This window comes from Mixophyes fleayi, chromosome 1, assembly GCF_038048845.1.
Source record: "Mixophyes fleayi isolate aMixFle1 chromosome 1, aMixFle1.hap1, whole genome shotgun sequence".
Lineage (NCBI taxonomy): Eukaryota > Metazoa > Chordata > Amphibia > Anura > Limnodynastidae > Mixophyes > Mixophyes fleayi.
In genome coordinates, this window is record NC_134402.1 from 35,804,030 (window position 1) to 35,824,301 (window position 20,272).

General features: G+C 39.6%; 1 protein-coding gene across 1 annotated transcript in view; it reads right to left on the reverse strand.

The window, feature by feature from the left end:
* The window catches only part of CPZ (carboxypeptidase Z), an 81,626-nt gene that overhangs the window by 12,780 nt on the left and 48,574 nt on the right, over nucleotides 1–20,272 (reverse strand). Inside the window, exons 7-9 of the mRNA XM_075194366.1 lie at nucleotides 10,792–10,950; nucleotides 7,439–7,574; nucleotides 1,557–1,696 (exon numbers count right to left, since the gene is read on the reverse strand). Of these exons, the coding sequence (XP_075050467.1) occupies nucleotides 1,557–1,696; nucleotides 7,439–7,574; nucleotides 10,792–10,950 (435 nt within the window). The remainder of the gene's footprint in view (nucleotides 1–1,556; nucleotides 1,697–7,438; nucleotides 7,575–10,791; nucleotides 10,951–20,272) is intronic.

Consider the following 20,272-nt stretch of genomic DNA (forward strand, 5'->3'; position numbering starts at 1 on the left):
GGCATGACCCAGACAGACAATAAGCTAAAAAGCTAAATTTTGTTAGGATTTTTGCTTTCACTAATATAATTCAAACCGCAAGCAAGTATACTACAGATTATAACTGATAAATATACCAGTAGGGGGGCTGTACACTGTGAATTTCCACCCAAATTGAGTTTTGAGTTTGTTTTTGAGAGCAGAGGGACAGCCTCAGGGGGAGAGGGGGTGGCAGGGGCCCTGGGGCCTGATTCATTAAGGATCTTAACTTAAGAAACTTCTTATTTCAGTCTCCTGGACAAAACCATTGTTACAATGCAAGGGGTGCAAATTGGTTTTCTGTTTTGCACATAAGTTAAATACTGACTGTTTTTTCATGTAGCACACAAATATCAGCTTTAAATTTCAGTGTACAAATAAGCTATTACGTATTTGTGTGCTACATGAAAAAACAGTCAGTATTTAACTTATGTGCAAAACAGAATACTAATTTGCACCCCTTGCATTGTAACATGTGTTTGTCCAGGAGACTGAAATAAGAAGTTTCTTAAGTTAAGATTCTTAATTAATCAAGCCCCTGGTGAGGATACAGAGACCTGACATTGACAAGCCACCCTCACCTCTGAGCCCCATGGACAGCACACCCATCTCTAGAAGCAAGGTAACTAATTCTCATGTTAATAAATGAACAAATGCAAGGTATAACTTCCGACTATTCCAATTTCAGCAGGACAATCCCGATTTTATGCCTCTCTCCCGCTGACATGTTTGTTCTGTGGGTGGGAATGTCGGGGAAAGGGATGTATATAATGGGCTGCCTGGTAATTTAAAGCACTAGACAGCTCTCTACATGCATGGCCATGTCCCCACCGCAAAGAGGACACGCCCCATTTCCCCATGACCACACCCCTGCCCCGCTGGTGAGGACACACCTGTTGGGAGGTATGACAAGGCAATGGGGTTATCTGTGAAGATTGACTTGTATCCATAAATTTTGCTAAACATTTCCAGAAAATAAAGAAAAACAGGTTACTGACAGGGTGAACGCTTCATTTACATTCTGTTATGTTATGGGAACCTTTATATACATATTTATAAATGATGCAAGATGTTCCCTTATGAGATCAGCTTGCCCGTTTAGGGGCCGTTTAATAAATTAGTATGTTAAAGAAACGAAAAAAGTGAAAATATGTGACGGCCCCTTCCTGACAAGTGATGGTTTTTTGGAAAAAGATGAAAAAGAATCCCCATCGGTGCAGAGGAATGTAAGATTGGCAGTATCCAAGCTGAGGAAAAGAATAATGACACAGGTTATATCTGGAATTTGTTTCCCTCAAACGTTTTTTTTTTCTCTTTTTTTTTTGCTCTGTACAGGTTTTAGTTACTTCGCCTGCCCTAAAACACCGCCTCATGACTCAGACATCAATGAGGAGCGCAGTCAAGTGAACGGAGCAAGCTGGGCCTACCACGGCATCTCTCCTCCTGCCCCCACCTATTCCTATTCACTAAGAGTGAGACTTGACATAGGAGTGAAATATCGTGTCATAGTTCTGCATTGCTAAATCTGTGCACTGTACCATTTCAATTAGGCTCAGCAGAGCTTCTTTATTGTCCTGCCAGGCAGAATACAGCTCGTCCTCAGTCGGGAACTTCTCACATCCCAGCTCCAGGGTAAGTTCAAGACAATTTGTGTGGAGATAACTGAAATCGGACATTCCTAAAAGAGAATGTTATGACATGAAACCAGTATTGACGTACAGACCGTTTGTATCCATGAAATATGCAATAAAACTTGACTAGGCAATTGTTATACAGTACTATGGTTTCACAAGCTTGGTCCCAATAAAACCAGAATTCAACATTATTCATTTTCTGAATATCCAGGTGGGTTAGTGTTTAGCCCCTTGATGCCCAGAGAGCTTTTGCCCCTACATTACCAGTTCTTTTTTCAAGTCATGGGGCCTGATTCATTAAGGATCTTAACTTGAGAAGCTTCTTATTTAAGTCTCCTGGACAAAACCATGTTACAATGCAAGGGGTGCAAATTAGTATTCTATTTTGCACATAAGTTAAATACTGACTGTTTTTTTCATGTATCACACAAATATCAACTTTAAATTTCAGTGTACAAATAAGCTATCAAGTATTTGTGTGCTACATGAAAAAACAGGCAGTATTCAACTTATGTGCAAAACAGAATGCAGAATTGCACCCCTTGCATTGTAATATGGTCCAGGAGACTGAAATAAGAAGTTTCTCAAGTTAAGATCCTTAATGAATCAGGCCCATGGTGATGTATTATATTCCTTTTGAATATTTTTTTCATTTATTCGTTGAAACATTTTATATTTATATAGACTTTAATTATATTTATTTATGGGGCTTGCTCTGCTCATGTAAGCCAACACTATCAGCTAACAAGAGACAAAACAGCTAACCCTAAGGCTTTGCAGTACACTGGAGAGCGAAAAGTCTATCACTGAGAGACAAAAAGCTACAGAGATGACAACTGCAGCGGTACAATGTAAGGGACATTTATTCTGATGCTAAAACTGAGTTTATGTCTAAAATTTACTGATAGAGAAAACAGCTCTGCTCTTCCTAAATATATTAATAAATACATATAGCTATATGTTTTATGCAAATTAGCAAACTACTAATTAACATGTATCTGCTCAAATGTAGATTCTTATTTTTAGAAAACTTGTATAGAGGGGGGGGGGGGGGGGGAGTGGCTCAATTTCCTCTAAATGCAAAATGTTGGCTCTGAGAGGCTTTCATAGGCTAAGCATCTAGGGCCTGATTCATTAAGGATCTTAAATGAAGAGGATTCTTATTTCAGTCTCCTGGACTAAACCATGTTACATTGCAAGGGGTGCAAATTAGTTTTCTGTTTTGCACATAAGTTAAATATTGGCTGATTTTTCATGTAGCACACAAATACTTGATAGCTTATTTGTACACTGAAATTTAAAGTTGATATTTGTGTGCTACATGAAAAAACAGTCAGTATTTAATTTATGTGCAAAACAGAGAACTAATTTGCACCCCTTGCAATGTAACATGGTTTTGTGAAATAAGAATCCTCTTCATTTAAGATCCTTAATGAATCAGGCCCCTAGCGTTCATATACCTAAGATACCATCATCATCATCAACATTTATTTATATAGCGCCAGCAGATTCCGTAGTGCTTCACAATTGGGAACAAACGGTAATAAAACAATACTGGGTAATACATACAGAGTGGTAAGAGGACCCTGGCAGCTAGCTTACAAAAATAGATCTGAAGGGTAAGCTAGATGGGTAGGAAGGTGCCTTAAAATGCCTGTGTACAATTATTATTGTTGTTAAATATTATTCTCACATCAAACTAGACAACAAACTAAATAAAAAAGCATATGACATACTACATGATATGGAGATGATGAAAATAAATCTGCAGTAAATGTATTAACACCAGTAGTAAGACTGTTTAAAAACACTTCAATATGAGAAGAGAATGCCCAATAGTACTAAACTGGAAATTGGAAGACAACAGATAATAATTGCTGTAAGAGGTCAATAGTGATATGAACTAACAGACTAATATAATATACAAAAGTGTAGCAAGAAATTAAGTTATACAAGTAAAGACCTACTAACCAGAGTTTATTAGTAAAGTGTACGGCTCTATAAAATAGTAAAAACAAGTAATTAAGGTATACAAGTACAGACCTAACAATGAGAGTTCAATTAGTGCACAGTGATAACAAATAAGCACATGTGGCGGGGAATTCAATTCCCCACAGAATAACGCCACACTAAGTGTATTACCGTTAATACGGTAATTTTAACAAAGATTAAAAAAACGGCGCTGAAATTACAGCATTAACAGTAATTATGCGCACTATTACCGTAATAACGGTAATAGTGCACAAGCCGTGTTATATTTTACAGTAATGCGTCCAATTAAATTACCACCCCCCCAACCAAAAAGTGTTTGTGTAATCACCTGAAAGGAATAACACTACCTGCAGCATGTCCTGGCATTCTACGCCGCGGCTAAAGCAGTTTGAAGCTGTCACAAATGGAATGCTGGAACACGGTAAGTTCAAGTTCTATCAGGCTATTATGCGGGTATTGCTAATCAGTGGTAAGAGTGGGCTGGTATATGTTTGTATGCCATACCGACACTTCACCTACTGCTTTGATTGCAAAACTATCAAATTTCATTTACTTACATTCCCATTACATTTTCCATACCACAATTTCTAAATTTCCACCTCAATCACGGATACTTACCACAACATTTTTTTATTCGCGACAGGTTCAATGCGATGAAGAGGAGCTAGATACAGGGTTGTGGGATTTAACTAGTTTTTATTTGGCTACATAGCTGCCCATAACTTGTTTATGGATATATGTAACAAAGATTACATTTCAGCATTAATTTATAGTTCATCACATGTACAGTCATGCTCAAAAGTTTTGAGAATAACACAAGTATTGGTTTTCACACAGTTTGCTGCTTCAATGTTTTTAGTCCTTTTTGTCAGATGTTGCTGTGGTATACTGAAGTAAAATTACAAGCATTTCATAAGTGTCAAAGAGTTTTATTGACAATTACATTTAGTTTATGCAAAGAGTCAATATTTGCAGTGTTGACCCTTCTTTTTGTAGACCTCTGCAATTCGCCCTGGAATGCTGTCAATCAAATTCTGGGCCACATGCTGACTGATGGCCGCCCATTCTTCCCTAATCAATGCTTGGAGTTTGTCAGAATTTGTGAGTTTTTGTTTGTCCACCCGCCTCTTGAGGATTCACCACAAGTTCTCAATGGGATTAAAGTCTGGGGAGTTTACTGGCCATGGACCCAAAATTTAGATGTTTTAATCCCAGAGCCACTTAGTTATCACTTTTGCCTTATGGCAAGGTGCTCCATCATGCTGAAAAGGGCATTGTTCGTAACCAAACTGTTCTTGGATGGTTGGGAGAAGTTGCTCTTGGAGGATGTTTTGTTACCATTCTTTATTCATGGCTGTGTTCTTAGGCAAAATTGTGAGTGAGCCCAGTCCCTTGGCTGAGAATGAACCCCACACATGAATGGTCTCAGGATGCTTTACTGTTGGCATGACACAGGACTGATGGTAGCGCTCACATTTCCTTCTCCAGACAAGCATTTTCCAGATGCCACAAACAATCTGAAAGGGGATTCATCAGAGAAAATGACTTTACCTCAGTCCTCAGCAGTCCAATCCCTGTACCTTTTGCAGAATATCAGTCTGTCCCTGATGGTTTTCCAGGAGAGAAGTGGCTTCTTTGCTGGCCTTCTGGACACCAGGCCATCCTCCAAAAGTCTTTGCCTCACTGTGCGTGCAGATGCACTCCCATCTGCCTGCTGCAATTCCTGAGCAAGATCTGCACTGGTGGTGCCCCGATCCCGCAGCTGAATCAACTATAGGAGACGGTCCTGGCACGGACGTTCTTGGGTGCCTTGAAGCCTTCTTCACAATTATTGAACCTCTCTCCTTGAAGTTCTTGATGATCTGATAAATGGTTGACTTACGTGCAATATTACTAACAGCAATATCCTTGCCTGTGAAGCCCTTTTGTGCAAAGCAATGATGACTGCACGTATTTCATTGCAGCTAACCATGGTTAACAGAGGAAGAACAATGATTTCAAGCACCACCCTCCTTTTAAAGCTTCCAGTTTGTTATTCTAACTCAATCAGCATGACAGAGTTATCTCCAGCCTTGTCCTCATCAACACTTTCACCTGTGTTAATGAGAGAATCACTGACCTAATATGGCAGGGCTGAAATGCAGTGGAAATGTTGTTTTTGGGATAAAGTTCATTGTCATGGCAATGAGGGACTTTGAAATGAATTGCAATTCATCTGATCACTCTTCATGACATTCTGGAGTATATGCAAATTGCCATCATAAAAACTGAGGCAGCAAACTTTGTGAAAAATAATTTTTGTGTCATTCTCAAAACTTTTGGCCATGAATGTAAAGAGCAAATGCATCTGTGATGTGTAACTTGAATAAAACAAACAAAAACTGATGGCAGTAATCAGAATGTTGTACTCATATCAATTGATAATCCAAATTAATTTTAGGGCTGGAGATACTAAACACATGGCAAAATTAAATACTCAGTGCAAGTACAGAATTAATCATTTAAAATATATATAAATAATATAAAACGATTCTTAATGCTAACTACACCTGTAATTTAAAATACTGACAAAACCGTAAGTGAAGCTCCTGTTTCTGTATCATAATTGACAACTTTAGGGTTGTTGAAAGATTGGAAGCATTTTGTCGCAGGGGACGAAACCAAAATGATGCGTTTCGCACTGGCACAAATGCACCTGCTGGTACGTGTAGTCCCACAAGAGCGTCCACTATATTTAGAGATTGCTATACTGGTACCCACCGGCCAGGGATACCAGAAGGGTCCAGTGCTATTCGGCACGGAGCTAGTACTGTCTACGTAGTGGGCTGAACCACGTGCGGATTAGGAGATTACAAACCACAACACTTCTGACGTTGTTTGAGTTTTCGGTCTTCAAACCACAGTAGTTTTGATCTGTAATCCGCATTCAAGGTGTGTCGTTTTGCAAAACGCATACAATGCCACACTTTCTCCCCCAAAGCCTCATATATCCAACTTCTTCATTCAACTAGGCAGTTGCTGGTGTCTGACTTTATAACAGACAACAGCAACTGCCTGGTCATAAATCTAAAGACAGGTATTGTTTAATTATAGGCGCTAACAGCAAACTATAATGTCAATTCTTTTTCATTTGTAATATTAAACCATGACCAATATAACAACAAAAAATATATTATTTTGCTGTAATAAGTATATTGTTAGTTTTCTGGTTTTGTCTTAATTTAAAGATAATTTCACTTGCAGAACTACTTACATTGCCGATGCACTTAGTGACGCTATTTCCATTCTACTAAGTTGAGAGGCTGCATTCTTACAAAGATTGATTCATTGATTCATAGAATGTCTGCCTCCAATGTATGGTGTGCACTTCAAGCAGTGGAAATGCATTTAAAGCATGTTTGTTTTTACTTTGTATTGATTTCACGGTTTAAAGAGAAAAAAATGCTAAATAAATAGGATAGTAATATTTATATAGTAAAATGTCACTATACTTTTGAATAAATGTTTATGGTGCTCCTCTCTTTATAGGACCTCAATTTATTTGCTAATATCACAGTTGCTGTAACTGTTCATGGAATGGTTTACTTTATAATTAAAGTTTTTCTGTAGACAACAAACTTAAGATTTATAACTTCATAAAAAGTAGCAACTATTGTTATGTAATAGTTGTGCCACATTGACACATTCTAAAAGTGTCGACTACATTTACTGTTACATAACATGTAAACAAGATGGGTAATAAAGGCATATTTCCTTTACACAGATGTGTATTATTGTAAAGCCAAGCATCTTACCTCCGCTGAAGCTGTACCATTCAGCACCATTTATTATTCCTCCTTTGCTAACAAAATTTCCACCACATCTTTCTGTTGATTGGTCTGACATTTTGGGATGTGAGGCTACAAAGGTTTTTGCCAGCATCTTAAATACCTGAAAAGAGATAGCAAATATTGATATCTATGAATATTTATATGGCAAAAGCCATGGCTTAGAACATTATCTTTAATAAAGTATTACTTACTAAACTGAAAACAACAATGCACCCACTCAACATGACCTGACCAATGTACATGATCATAATACAATTCTACTACACTCACACAGACATAGGACACTACACCCCCAACATGACCTGATCACTGGCCATGATCATAATACAATTCTACTACACTCTACACAGACATAGGACACTACACCCCAACATGACCTGATCACTGGCCATGATCATAATACAATTCTACTACACTCTACACAGACATAGGACACTACACCCCAACATGACCTGATCACTGGCCATGATCATAATACAATTCTATTATACTCTGTACAGACATAGGACACTACACCCCAACATGACCTGACCACTGGACATGATCATAATACAATTCTATAACAATCTACACAGACATAGGACACTATACCCCAACATGACCTGACCACTGGACATGATCATAATACAATTCTATTATACTCTGTACAGACATAGGACACTACACCCCAACATGACCTGACCACCGGACATGATCATAATACAATTCTATTACCCTCTATACAGACATAGGACACTACACCCCCAACATGACCTGACCACTGGACATGATCATAATACATTCTATTACCTTCTATACAGACATAGAACACTACACCTCCAACATGACCTGACCACTGAACATGATCATAATACATTCTATTACCTTCTATACAGACATAGAACACTACACCTCCAACATGACATGATCACTGGACAAGATCATAATACAATTCTATTACACCCCCAACATGACCTGACCACTGGACATGATCATAACACAATTCTATAACACTCTATACAGACATAGGACACTACACCCCCAACATGACCTGATCACTGGACATGATCAGAATACAGTTCTATGACACTCTATACAGACATAGGACACTACACCTCCAACATGACCTGACCACTGGACATGATCATAATACAATTCTATTACCTTCTATACAGACATAGAACACTACACCTCCAACATGACCTGATCACTGAACATGATCATAATACAATTCTATTACCCTTTACACAGACATAGGACACTACACCCCAACATGACCTGACCACTGGACATGATCATAATACAATTCTATAACACTATATACAGACATAGGACACTACACTCCCAACATGACCTGACCACTGAACATGATCATAATACAATTCTATAACACTATATACAGACATAGGACACTACACTCCCAACATGACCTGACCACTGGACATGATCATAATACAATTCTATTACCCTTTACACAGACATAGAACACTACACCTCCAACATGACCTGATCACTGAACATGATCATAATACAATTCTATTACCCTTTACACAGACATAGGACACTACACCCCAACATGACCTGACCACTGAACATGATCATAATACAATTCTATAACACTCTATACAGACATAGGACACTACACCCCCAACATAACCTGACCACTGGACATGATCATAATACAATTCTATAACACTCTATACAGACATAGGACACTACACCTCCAACATGACCTGACCACCAGACCTGAATATAATACAATTATAACCCGCTATACACAGGTATATCACACTACACAGACCTGACTAGAAGGCATTAGCATAGCACAATTCTAATGCTACATAGATATAGGACACCAGCCAAATTCCATTATGACATCAAATTACAATTTTATGAAACTGTTTATAGACAGAGGACACTGCATTTACCGAACATGACCTGGCCACAGCACATAATTATTATAAAACATATTTGCATTTTAAATATTCTTTTTTAATTTCTTATACATCAAAAGAGTAAGAAAGCACAGTGTGAATTGTACCCAACAAATCAAAACAAGTGAAGATGTAATGAACATTGGTCAAAACTGAAAACAAGTGACATTGTCAGTGACAAAAAAATTTCCAACCCCAAATATTCAAAACCTGGGACTGCCCCTGGATATAGTCCCAGCTGGCAGCTAGGGGAAATTGTTTAAGGAACTAGTTTGCTTTTTCAGTATATCTGCCTCATAAAACACATGAGTAATATGTGTCTGTCCATATACAGCCAGCTAAACGTCGAGAGCCACTTGTAGAAATAGTGGCCCTGGAACTAGAGATATTAGATATTTTAAATGACTGTTGTTTGGGAGGCCTTGCATTATTTTTGTATGTTTATTACAGATTTAGAGTGCCTTATGGATTTTGTTTACATATATTTCTGGGTTTTTTAACATTAGGGGGAGATTCATTTGCCAGCGATGTGGCACGTGGACATCGCCGTGATGTCCGGCTGCGGACATTGTCGGCAATTATGGTAGGAATCTCTGCTCTTTTATCATCGCACCTCTCTGGAATGTGAAGATAAATTAGTGTAGACTTTAGCTACAACATCGGCGCGAGGTGTCTCTGTGGACATTCCGGGGACACCTCGCGCAGAATGGAATCTCCTCCTAGATGTGGGGGGACAGCTATTTTATTACTCTTACTGATTAGATAAAATAAGGTAAACTGCTATGAGGACCTATCCCCATTAATCCTTTTGATTAATAGTTTGGGTGGGACAAACAGGATCCCCATCCATAGGAAACAACGCATTTCAACCATTTCCATTGCTCTGTGTAAAATGGAAATAATAGGAGCAATTTAGTGATATGGGGTCTGATTCATTAAGGATCTTAACTTGAGAAACTTCCTATTTCAGTCTCCTGGACAAAACCATGTTACAATGCAAGGGGTGCAAATTAGTATTCTGTTTTGCACATAAGTTAAATACTGACAGTTTTTTCCTGTAGCACACAAATACTTGATAGCTTATTTGTAGACTGACATTTAAATTTGATATTTGTTTGCTACAGGGTTTTGTCCAGGAGACTGAAATAAGAAGTTTCTCAAGTTAAGATCCTTAATGAATCAGGTCCATGATCTTCAGATCCTACAGCACCACTTCAAATATCTCACATTAAGTAGCAGAAAGCACTGCTGAAAAATATACTCAGTGTAATTATTACATTGCAAGGAGAATATGCTTGCTTTATTCAGTTTTCTAAAAAATTATGCTGCCTCTTTAAAATGATCAGTGTGCTAAAGTCTTTAATCTCCATATGACTAACGTGGTACTGAGTGTTGTCTTCTTACCTTGTCGTCTGGTGTGGGAGAATTCATTTTCTCTTCCAAAGGGTGTTTTGAGAAGTCATACGGATAACTAACAACTAAGTCGCCGCCATGAAGACTACCGGACAAAACAAATGGGATGTTTCTCATCCACTTCATGACAGCTTTTGTCTCTGGAGCTATCTAAAAGAGACATAGAACACAAACATTAAATAAACACTTGGTAAGATTACCCTCTCTTTGATTCATAAGGGCTGATTTGCTGGCGTTGTATTTAGGTTCAAACTTTTCCCTAAACCACAGCAACCAATCAGCTGGCTAGTGCAAAGTAGACATCTCTGCGATTGGTTGGTGTGGTCCAGTGCATATTTTTACCAATTGCAATGGTAGCAAATTAGCATTATAAGCAGAACAAGACTAGAGATATAAACAAGTGTGAAGCTCTAACAGGAACGGTGAACAAGAATGGCAAAACTCAGACACGAATGGCAGACTACAAGCTTTGAACCTCAAAATTGTATTGCCATAACATCAAGACTGTACCACGAACATGTATGAGATACTTGAAACAGTGAAAATAGATTTAATTTCAAATCTATTCAAACTTTTGAATCATCTCTAAATAAGACTGAGGGAGTGCAAGGTTGATGCAGTCAATGGCATTAGTTATTATTATTATATAGATATCAGAGGGCTGTATAATTTTGAAGCCATTTGAACGCCAAGGTGGTGCTAGGATTCCTGGCTGTGGGTGGACAAGGGTTAAATAAGCAATTAAAGTTGTGCTGCTGGGTTGATTACATGTAAGGAGCAATGGGTGCAAAGGGGACAGGGTTTAAGGGAGTAGAAGGTTATTTATTGGAGTGAGTCTGTGATCTCACATCTCGTCTTATGTTAACGATAGATTATATGCTTAGGTATTGTGCGCTAACATCCTTTCTTTACAGATGGGGAGCAGAGTGGCAGTAAAGCACAGCAACCATGGTTGGCACAAGGGGAGGTCATGGATCACTCCTCTTCAAGGAGCTGCTGTGGATGTGACAGTAATAGAGTTTGCAAAAGTAATACTACTACTGCAAGTACTAGTACTGAGATGTTCCTGATCTGTAGACTGATCCATGATTGACAGGAGTAACAATACTTGACGATAGAGCTACTTGTAGCTCTCATGACGCCAGGTGAAAGTCCAATGACATAGGGAAAGAAGGGAACGTTAACTTGCAATTTAGACACAGCTCCACAATATCATTCAAATTAATACAATTGGTTTAGTAAAAAAAAGAAGCTCTCAGCACCGTGCTTTTACTGGGCACTACTTACTAGTGCAGATGTGATACTGTCCTCACACAATTGCCTTCACATTCAAACACTTGGATTTTAAACTAAAGAAATAATTAGGTTTTTGGGGGGAATGCTTCTCACAGTCAAACAAAGCAGGTTTGGCTGGTTGCTAGTACAGATATGATACTGTCCCTCAGACAATTGCCTTCACAGTCCAACACTTGGATTTTAGCATAAATAAAATAGCATAAAACACATTTCACTATGTAGCATCATAAACTACAAACTAATAAAATGCACAAAAGTGAATACAATTAACAGAGCAAGAATACAATTAGTACAATGTCATGTATGAGCCAGATAATTATTTTTGGAGAACTGTAAATTGAAATCTATAAAGATTCCAATAAGTGAATTAACAAAAGTTGACAGAGCAAGGGAATTTATTTTTCCAAAAGGTCTTAAAGCACCTGAAAGAATTATTTGCTCATGATAATTTATTTTTACACAGCATGGCAATATTGACATATAGTAGAGAATTTGCAGCATCATTTTAGATTAATTAATAACTATTTTCAGATATCTAGAGCTATTGATACTATTGTTTTGTTCTTAGTTAACATCAATAGACGTCTATCTATCATCATCGCCGTTGTCCTGTTCACCGTGAGGGCATTTAAAGTTTGAGGATTGTGAATGTTTTATTATAAGGTTTGAAGCTCATTGCTCTCTTTCAAGTAGAACACGGTCACCATAAGAGATATGTATATTGCAGTTTTATGATTAAATAAGGAATTTGATAGAAAACTTTCTTGTGGTATAAGAATAACGTGTATATTCCAATTATCTGTAACCACACCTACTGTGTTTTTATTTCAGACAAATAACAGGTACTTTTCATGAGACAAGGCATTTTTTAATTCCTCAAGGATAAAGTGTATTCCAATAATCTGTAACCACACCTACTGCTGTAGTTAGTGCTGATAAAAAGCAATTAATTAAAAGTGTTAGTGAGCAGAAAGGCAAATCGAAACTACAAAAAATCCTTCCAAAATTTGCAATGTAACTACACCTAAAACTGTATTCACTGCAATATATTTATTTAATACAGATAGTTGTAATTGAGTGTATCAAGGAAAGAGTTTAATACGCAGACATGAATCAAGATTCACATAAGGAACAGCGATAAAATTTGTTCCTTTCATACAACTAGGGAGGAATGAGTGTAGAACTGGCTACATGCTACTTTTATAGAGTTATGGTCAAAGGGGTTGTTGCTTTGTGATTGGCTCCTTTGCATTTGCTTGACAGTGATTGGTCTATTGCTAATTGGGTTTTTCCTTCACTAAATCTCATTTGTAATCGCTCCTACCATACACACACACACACACACACACACACACACACACACACACACAGTATAAAAATAACAGTGACGCTAAGAGAAGACAACTCTATTTATTACAATTAAACTGATGTTGAAGTCATTTAACAGTTTCAATATATCAAATACTTGATCTAAATCAATGAAATAATTATTTAAAAAATGTTCCTTAAAATGACCCACAACATGATGCTTGAGGATCCTAGAACTGTCCCTAGCGAGGAAATGTTCAGCTTCTAAATGTAGCCCACAAATTCTGCTGCTTATGGGGGCTGCTCTAGACTGTCTTATCACAGAGATGACCTAATCATGATCCTATCACTGTTAAGATCACAATAACGTTGGAAATTAAGGGGTGAATAGACCACATTTAATTTATAACAATATTTTATTGAAAGCAGCAGCTTCCCAGGGAGAAGAGCAACAGAGAGCAGCTGTGTTGGATGTCAGGATACTCTTGCAAAGAGCGACATCTTGTGATCAGACATTTCATTCTCTTTTAAAGATCAATAGCGACATCTTGTGGGAAAATGCCATATTGCACCAGTGCACTGTTGAGTTTAAGTAGAATTAACCCATAATATGAAGTATGATTTGTTAAAAAACAAACTAAAATTGATGGATTTAATGCTCACTGCATCAGATAAGCAAATTATTCTGTATATCTACATATCTACATTTGGCTCACTATATATCCAGAATTGCTGGTTTATTAGCATAGCTGCAGCCAGATATGTGACTAGACAAACAAGTGTTCTGCCCACTGTCTGAATTGTTCTTGTTCAGTCAATTGAACTGAATCCTTTTCATGTTAGAAAAGAGAAAATTATGTACATGTATTGTCTTTATTAGGGATCAGTGATGCATTTCCTTAGAAGAGGCTTAAACTCCTCATTTGTTTTGTGAGTCAATGTTATTTCGTAATAGTTATGGAATAGGGTTCATATAAACACTTTTAATATAGTATTTTTTTTTTTTTACTGTGGATGGATCCTTGTAGTCAATCCTCACTCCTACTGGTCCATGCGCACATTTAAGCTGGGTGTCCAGTTGCCAAGAAACCCCTCCTGTGCTCAATCGCAAACTCCTGATGCCAGCCTCCAGGAGAGTTTATTTTATTGTTGAAAACAATGAAGGTGGGCAGCCCCTTTAATCCTTCAACTGTATAACACTATAGGGACCGTACAGCATATTACTGCAGTGCTAGGCTATGCGTTCTAACAGCTCCCTGCCTCCATGTGACATGCTCTGTCTACTGACAAAGAGAAAGCAGAGTGCGGCCACTTAAGTTTACAAAGAGAGGATCCCATATCTCTTTGAGCGAGGGCAGGGGCGTAGGAACGATGATATCCATGGGTGGGCAAAAAGCCAAAGGGGTATAATTACTAAACTGCGGGTTTGATAAAGTGGAGATGTTGCCTATAGCAACCAATCAGATTCTAGCTGTCATTTTGTAGAATGTATTAAATAAATGACAGCTAGAATCTGATTGGTTGCTATAGGCAACATCTCCACTTTTTCAAATCCACAGTTTAGTAAATATACCCTGCGTTTGGTATCTCGTTTTACGACAGTTCTAACAGTGACTGTAGATATACAAAGACTCCCAATCATATGTTAATACAAATTTATACTATAAAAATGTATTTATACACCCTGGTTTCGGTCTATGCCCCTAACCAGAAACAGAAGCCTTTTTTTTACCAGACTCTTTAAATGCATTGAGCGGCTGGCACGGGGTCATGTGATAGTGGATGGCGATTTTAATATGAATCTTGATCCTGTCCTGAACAGGTCTTCCCCTTCTTCTTCCCGGCGGGGCTCTCTCATTTCAGCAGAATCTACTTCACTAGCCACACTGCTCTCTCATCATTGCATGTATGACTCCTGGCGACTCTGTAATTCAGACGCTAGGGATTACACCCATTACTCTGCCCCCCACCAATTGTACTCCCGTATAGACATGATACATGTATCCCACGCACTCACTCCCTACGTGACTCAGGCGGGCATCACCCCACTCTCATGGACTACCCACTCAGGGGTGTTCATTATTCTAGACCTCCTCAAAACATCACCACCCCAGGGAAAGTGGCGCCTAGATGACACTCTCCTGCTCAATCAGACGACCCTCTTAGACCTTAAAAACTCAATCGCCAATTATTTCCAAGATAACTCTGCTATAGATGTCCCCCCAGGCATTATTTGGGAAGCACACAAAGCCACTATACGTGGTCATTTGATTAGCCTGTCTGCGGCTTCTAGGAAAAAAGCTGCAGAAGAGATATCTTGTTTAGAGCGCACATTGGCCTCTCTTCTTTCCCAACACCAGTCTCTTCATGACCCTGCTCTGCTCACCCAGATCACCTCGTTAAAAGGTCAACTTAACACTCTTCTCTCCCGTAGGGCTGCTATTACTATGCAGAAATTACAGCAACGGTACTACGATAAATCTGACAAAGCAGATTCTGTGCTAGCCAGAAAGCTTTGTAAGAAGATGGCTCTAAGTCACATCGATAAAATGTACAACTCACAAGCGAGCAGAGTTACATATGACCCTAAGGAGATAGTCCAGACATTTCAGGAATTTTATTCCTCCCTTTATAACTTAGCCCCACTACCCCCCCTTCTAAGAGCTCATACGGTGCCGTCTCTAGACGAATATCTAGCCGCCACCCCCCTCCCTAGGCTCACTCCACCTCACATAGAGTCCCTGAATGAAGACATTACCCTGACCGAGGTTTTGGTGGCTATTAAATCCCTGAAACCCTCTTCAGCTCCAGGCCCTGACGGTTTCACCCCACAATATTATAAGAATTTCGCTGCAGTACTAGGCCCACATCTGACATCTTTTTTTAACGAGATCTTGGATGGTGCCACGTTTGATGCAGCCACAAACAGGGCTAACATCATTGTCATTCCAAAGCCAGGGAAGGACCCAACTCTCTGCTCTAGCTATAGACCAATATCCCTCCTCAATGTGGACCTTAAAATTTATGCAAAAATTTTGGCCTCTAGATTGAATCCCCTCCTCCCTTCCCTCATCCATCCCGACCAGGTGGGATTTATCCCGGGGCGTCAAGCCCCGGACAACATTAGGAGAACAATCGACCTGATCCATACAATTCACAGGGGTAAGCTCCCCTCCCTCCTTATGTCATTAGATGCTGAGAAGGCGTTCGGCCGCATCTCCTGGTCGTTTATGGTTGGGGTGCTGGGAGCGATGGGTTTCTCTGGGAAATTTATGACTGCCATCTCAGCCTTGTCCCGCTCCCCATCGGCCACAGTCTCTGCAAATGGTCTGACCTCGGTCCCCTTCACTATTTCCAATGGCACACGGCAGGGCTGCCCCCTCTCCCCGCTCATTTTTGCCCTTATCATAGAGCCATTAGCAGTTAGAATCCAGGCTAACCTGCAGATACTAGGCATCCCGATGGGTAGTTCTTCTCATAAGATAGCATTATATGCGGATGACGTCCTGTTAACTATTGCTAACCCAAATCTTTCCGTTCCTCCTCTTGTAGACGAATTAAATCTCTACGGCCACTTCTCGGGATATAAAGTTAACACTGACAAGACAGAAGTCTTAGACTTTTATGTTTCCTCAGCAGACAAGGTGTCTTTAGAAAGTTCCTTCCCATTTAACTGGCGTCTTCAAAAACTCAAGTACCTTGGGGTATACTTGACTAAGCAACTTCACCAGCTTTTTCAGGCCAACTTCCCTCGCATCCTTGCTCAAATTAAGTCGGATCTTGTTTCGTGGTCGCAATTATACATCTCCTGGATAGGTCGTATTAATGCGGTCAAGATGAACATACTCCCTAGACTCCTTTACCTTTTTCAAACCCTCTGCATCCGGGTCCCCCCCCCCTACATTTTCAAGTTTCTCCATTTCCATATATCTAAATTCATCTGGGCTGGTAAGCGTCCCCGAGTCCGTTTACAGAGAGCCCCGCGGGGAGGGCGACTGGAAATTCCTGATTTTCGACGCTATTACCTCTCCGCTCAGCTTGCTCAATGCGTTCTGTGGTATAGTTTAACTCCCTCCAGGGTCTGGGTCGAGATTAAGGCTGAAAGTCTGGGTATGCTTTCCCTATCTACTCTCCTATGGCTCCCACGGGCTCGTCGACCAAAATGTGTCTCCCTTTATCCGGTCATTACACATTCCCTGGCAGTCTGGGACTCATGCTCTCAGAAATTTGGCCTCTCCCCCTATCCCTCTCCCCTAATTCCTTTGTTTAACTCCTCAGACTTCGCTCCAGGCCTTACTCCTAAAGCATTCTCCTCGTGGACCTCACAAGGGATCCGTTTCTTAAACGATCTCACCTCTACGGTTGTGTTCCCCTCGTTTTCTGACATCCAATCGCAAATAAATATTCCCACTAAATTATTCAATCCCTGAGGAAGCTCATTGACCCTTTGGCTATGAGCGAAACGCGTTGGTTAATACATTACCACCCACTGATCCAGCACTGTGCATTGACCTACATTCCTTTTCTAGCATGCTAGATTGTCACCTTCAGCATATTGACTACATAACTGCCATCCGCGAGAGATACTACATACGCTATCCCCGCCACACACAGGTTGTGTGTTTTCGTTCTGAATCATCACTGACTCCACAACCGCTGTTTACCAAGAGCGTGTATACGCTATCCTCGTCACACACAGGCTGTGTGTTTTCGATTTGAACCTCCACTTACTACGCGATCGCTGTCCGCGAGGGGTTTTTAGAGCGAGCATACGCTACCTCCGCCACACATAGGCTGTGTGTCTCCGTCCCGAACCATCATACAAACAAGGGGAAAGGTACACTACCGCACTAAAGGAGGAATTACCGCTCTGCAGACATTCACTATGAAGCGATGCCAAGTAAGTCACCCTGGATTCTTTTACAGATTTTAACAGACTTTTGAGACATTATCTCTACATTGGTCCAATGGATAATATCTAACTGTTGCTACATTGCATATGACCTATGGGTTTACCAAGACGTTAGCACTCATATGGGATACCCTATTTGATTTGATTTGATTCTGCCATTCACCAACAAATTTGAAGGGCAGTTGTTTATATTGCCTGATTGGACCGTCCACAACACGGGTTACATAACCTAGTGGATCACCGTTGTATATGGACTTATATGGTCCACCTTGATTATTGGTCTTTAGTTGTTTTGTTTGTTTTGTTTGTTTGTTTTATACTGTTTTTTAGTGCACATGTTAGTTCAATTGTTTTCCGACCGGAATCCTTTCTTGTAACATTGTAATAAATTCAACGATAACCCCCCTTTTGGTCACACATGTTATATTTTCCAGCGCCCAGAACCTGCATTACAACACCACTAAATTATTCTACCAATTCCTCCAGCTCCGCCATTTTCACCATACTGCCAAAACTCGCCTCTCCTCCCGTCCCCTTACCACATTTGAACATCTTTGTCTCCGTCAGTCCTCCACAAAAGGCCTTATTTCAACATTATATTATGAACTCGCCCCACCTTCCTCAGACCTTAGAGTTTCGCATGAACTCGCCTGGGAACGTGACCTTTGTGAAGTTCTTTTGAGCGAGGAATGGTCGGAGATATATGAGAATGCTGCCTCCAGCTCAATCTGCGTTAAAATAAAAGAGAATGTCTATAAGGTATTGTACCGCTGGTACTACGTTCCCTCCCGGATCCATAAAATTCTTCCAGACTCTTCTGATCACTGTTGGCGCGGGTGCTCCCATGAGGGTAACTTTATCCATATATGGTGGACTTGTCCCAAATTATCAAACTTTTGGGCCGAGATTAAACACCTGATCCAATCGATTCTCCAGGTAGCGATACCATTAGAGCCTAAATTTTTTCTCTTGCCCTTGGGAGCGCCAGCGGCGACTCGATACCAGAGTAAGTTAGCTAGGCACATCCTGACGGCAGCTACCTGCCAAATTGCAGCAGACTGGAGGCAGCAATCTCCACCTTCGCTTACAATACAATCAAAGTGGTCGGGCAGCACAAAGTGTGCAGCCGAAGGCAGCCATAGCTTTCAAAAAGGGGACGGGGGCTAAATCCCCCCTTTAAATCCAGCCCTCGTAAAAAAAAATTATATTCTAGATCCGCCCCTGATTGACGCCTGCTAGACGCACTGAAATAGAACAAGTAGCATAAATAATACGATCTGCAGCAATACAATTTAAACAGGTAAAACACAAGTATGAATGGCTTCATTTCCTACAGTGATTTTTATTTTCATTACATTCTTTTAACTTGTGTTAGAAATGCATCTTAAACACTGAAATGTAACGTGTGTATGTAGCCTAATTCGGCAGGTCTGAATAAATATGTGATAGATCCAAAAAAAAAAAATGTATTTATACATTAAATAATTATTATTAATATTCACTACCAATTAGTACAATAGCTGTTAGAAAGATAGATAAATTAAATTGTACGGTGGCTAAGTGGTTAGCACTTCTGTCTTACAGCACTGGGGTCATGAGTTCAATTCCCGACCATGGCCTTATCTGTGAGGAATTTGTATGTTCTCATTGTGTTTGCGTGGGTTTCCTCCGGGTCCTCTGGTTTCCACCCACATTCTAAAAACATACTAGTAGGTTAATTGGCTGCTTACAAATTGACCCTAGTCTGTTTGTTTGTCTCGGTGTGTATATTAGGGAATTTAAACTGTAAGCCCCAATGGGGCAGGGACTGATGTGAGTTCTCTGTACAGCGCTGCGAAATTAGTGGTGCTATATAAATAAATGGTTATGATGAATTGTTTGTCTTAAATTTTTCATAGTCATTAGGCTAGTTTTTATTCAGATTTCTTTAACAGCCTAATCTCATTTGATTGAGAG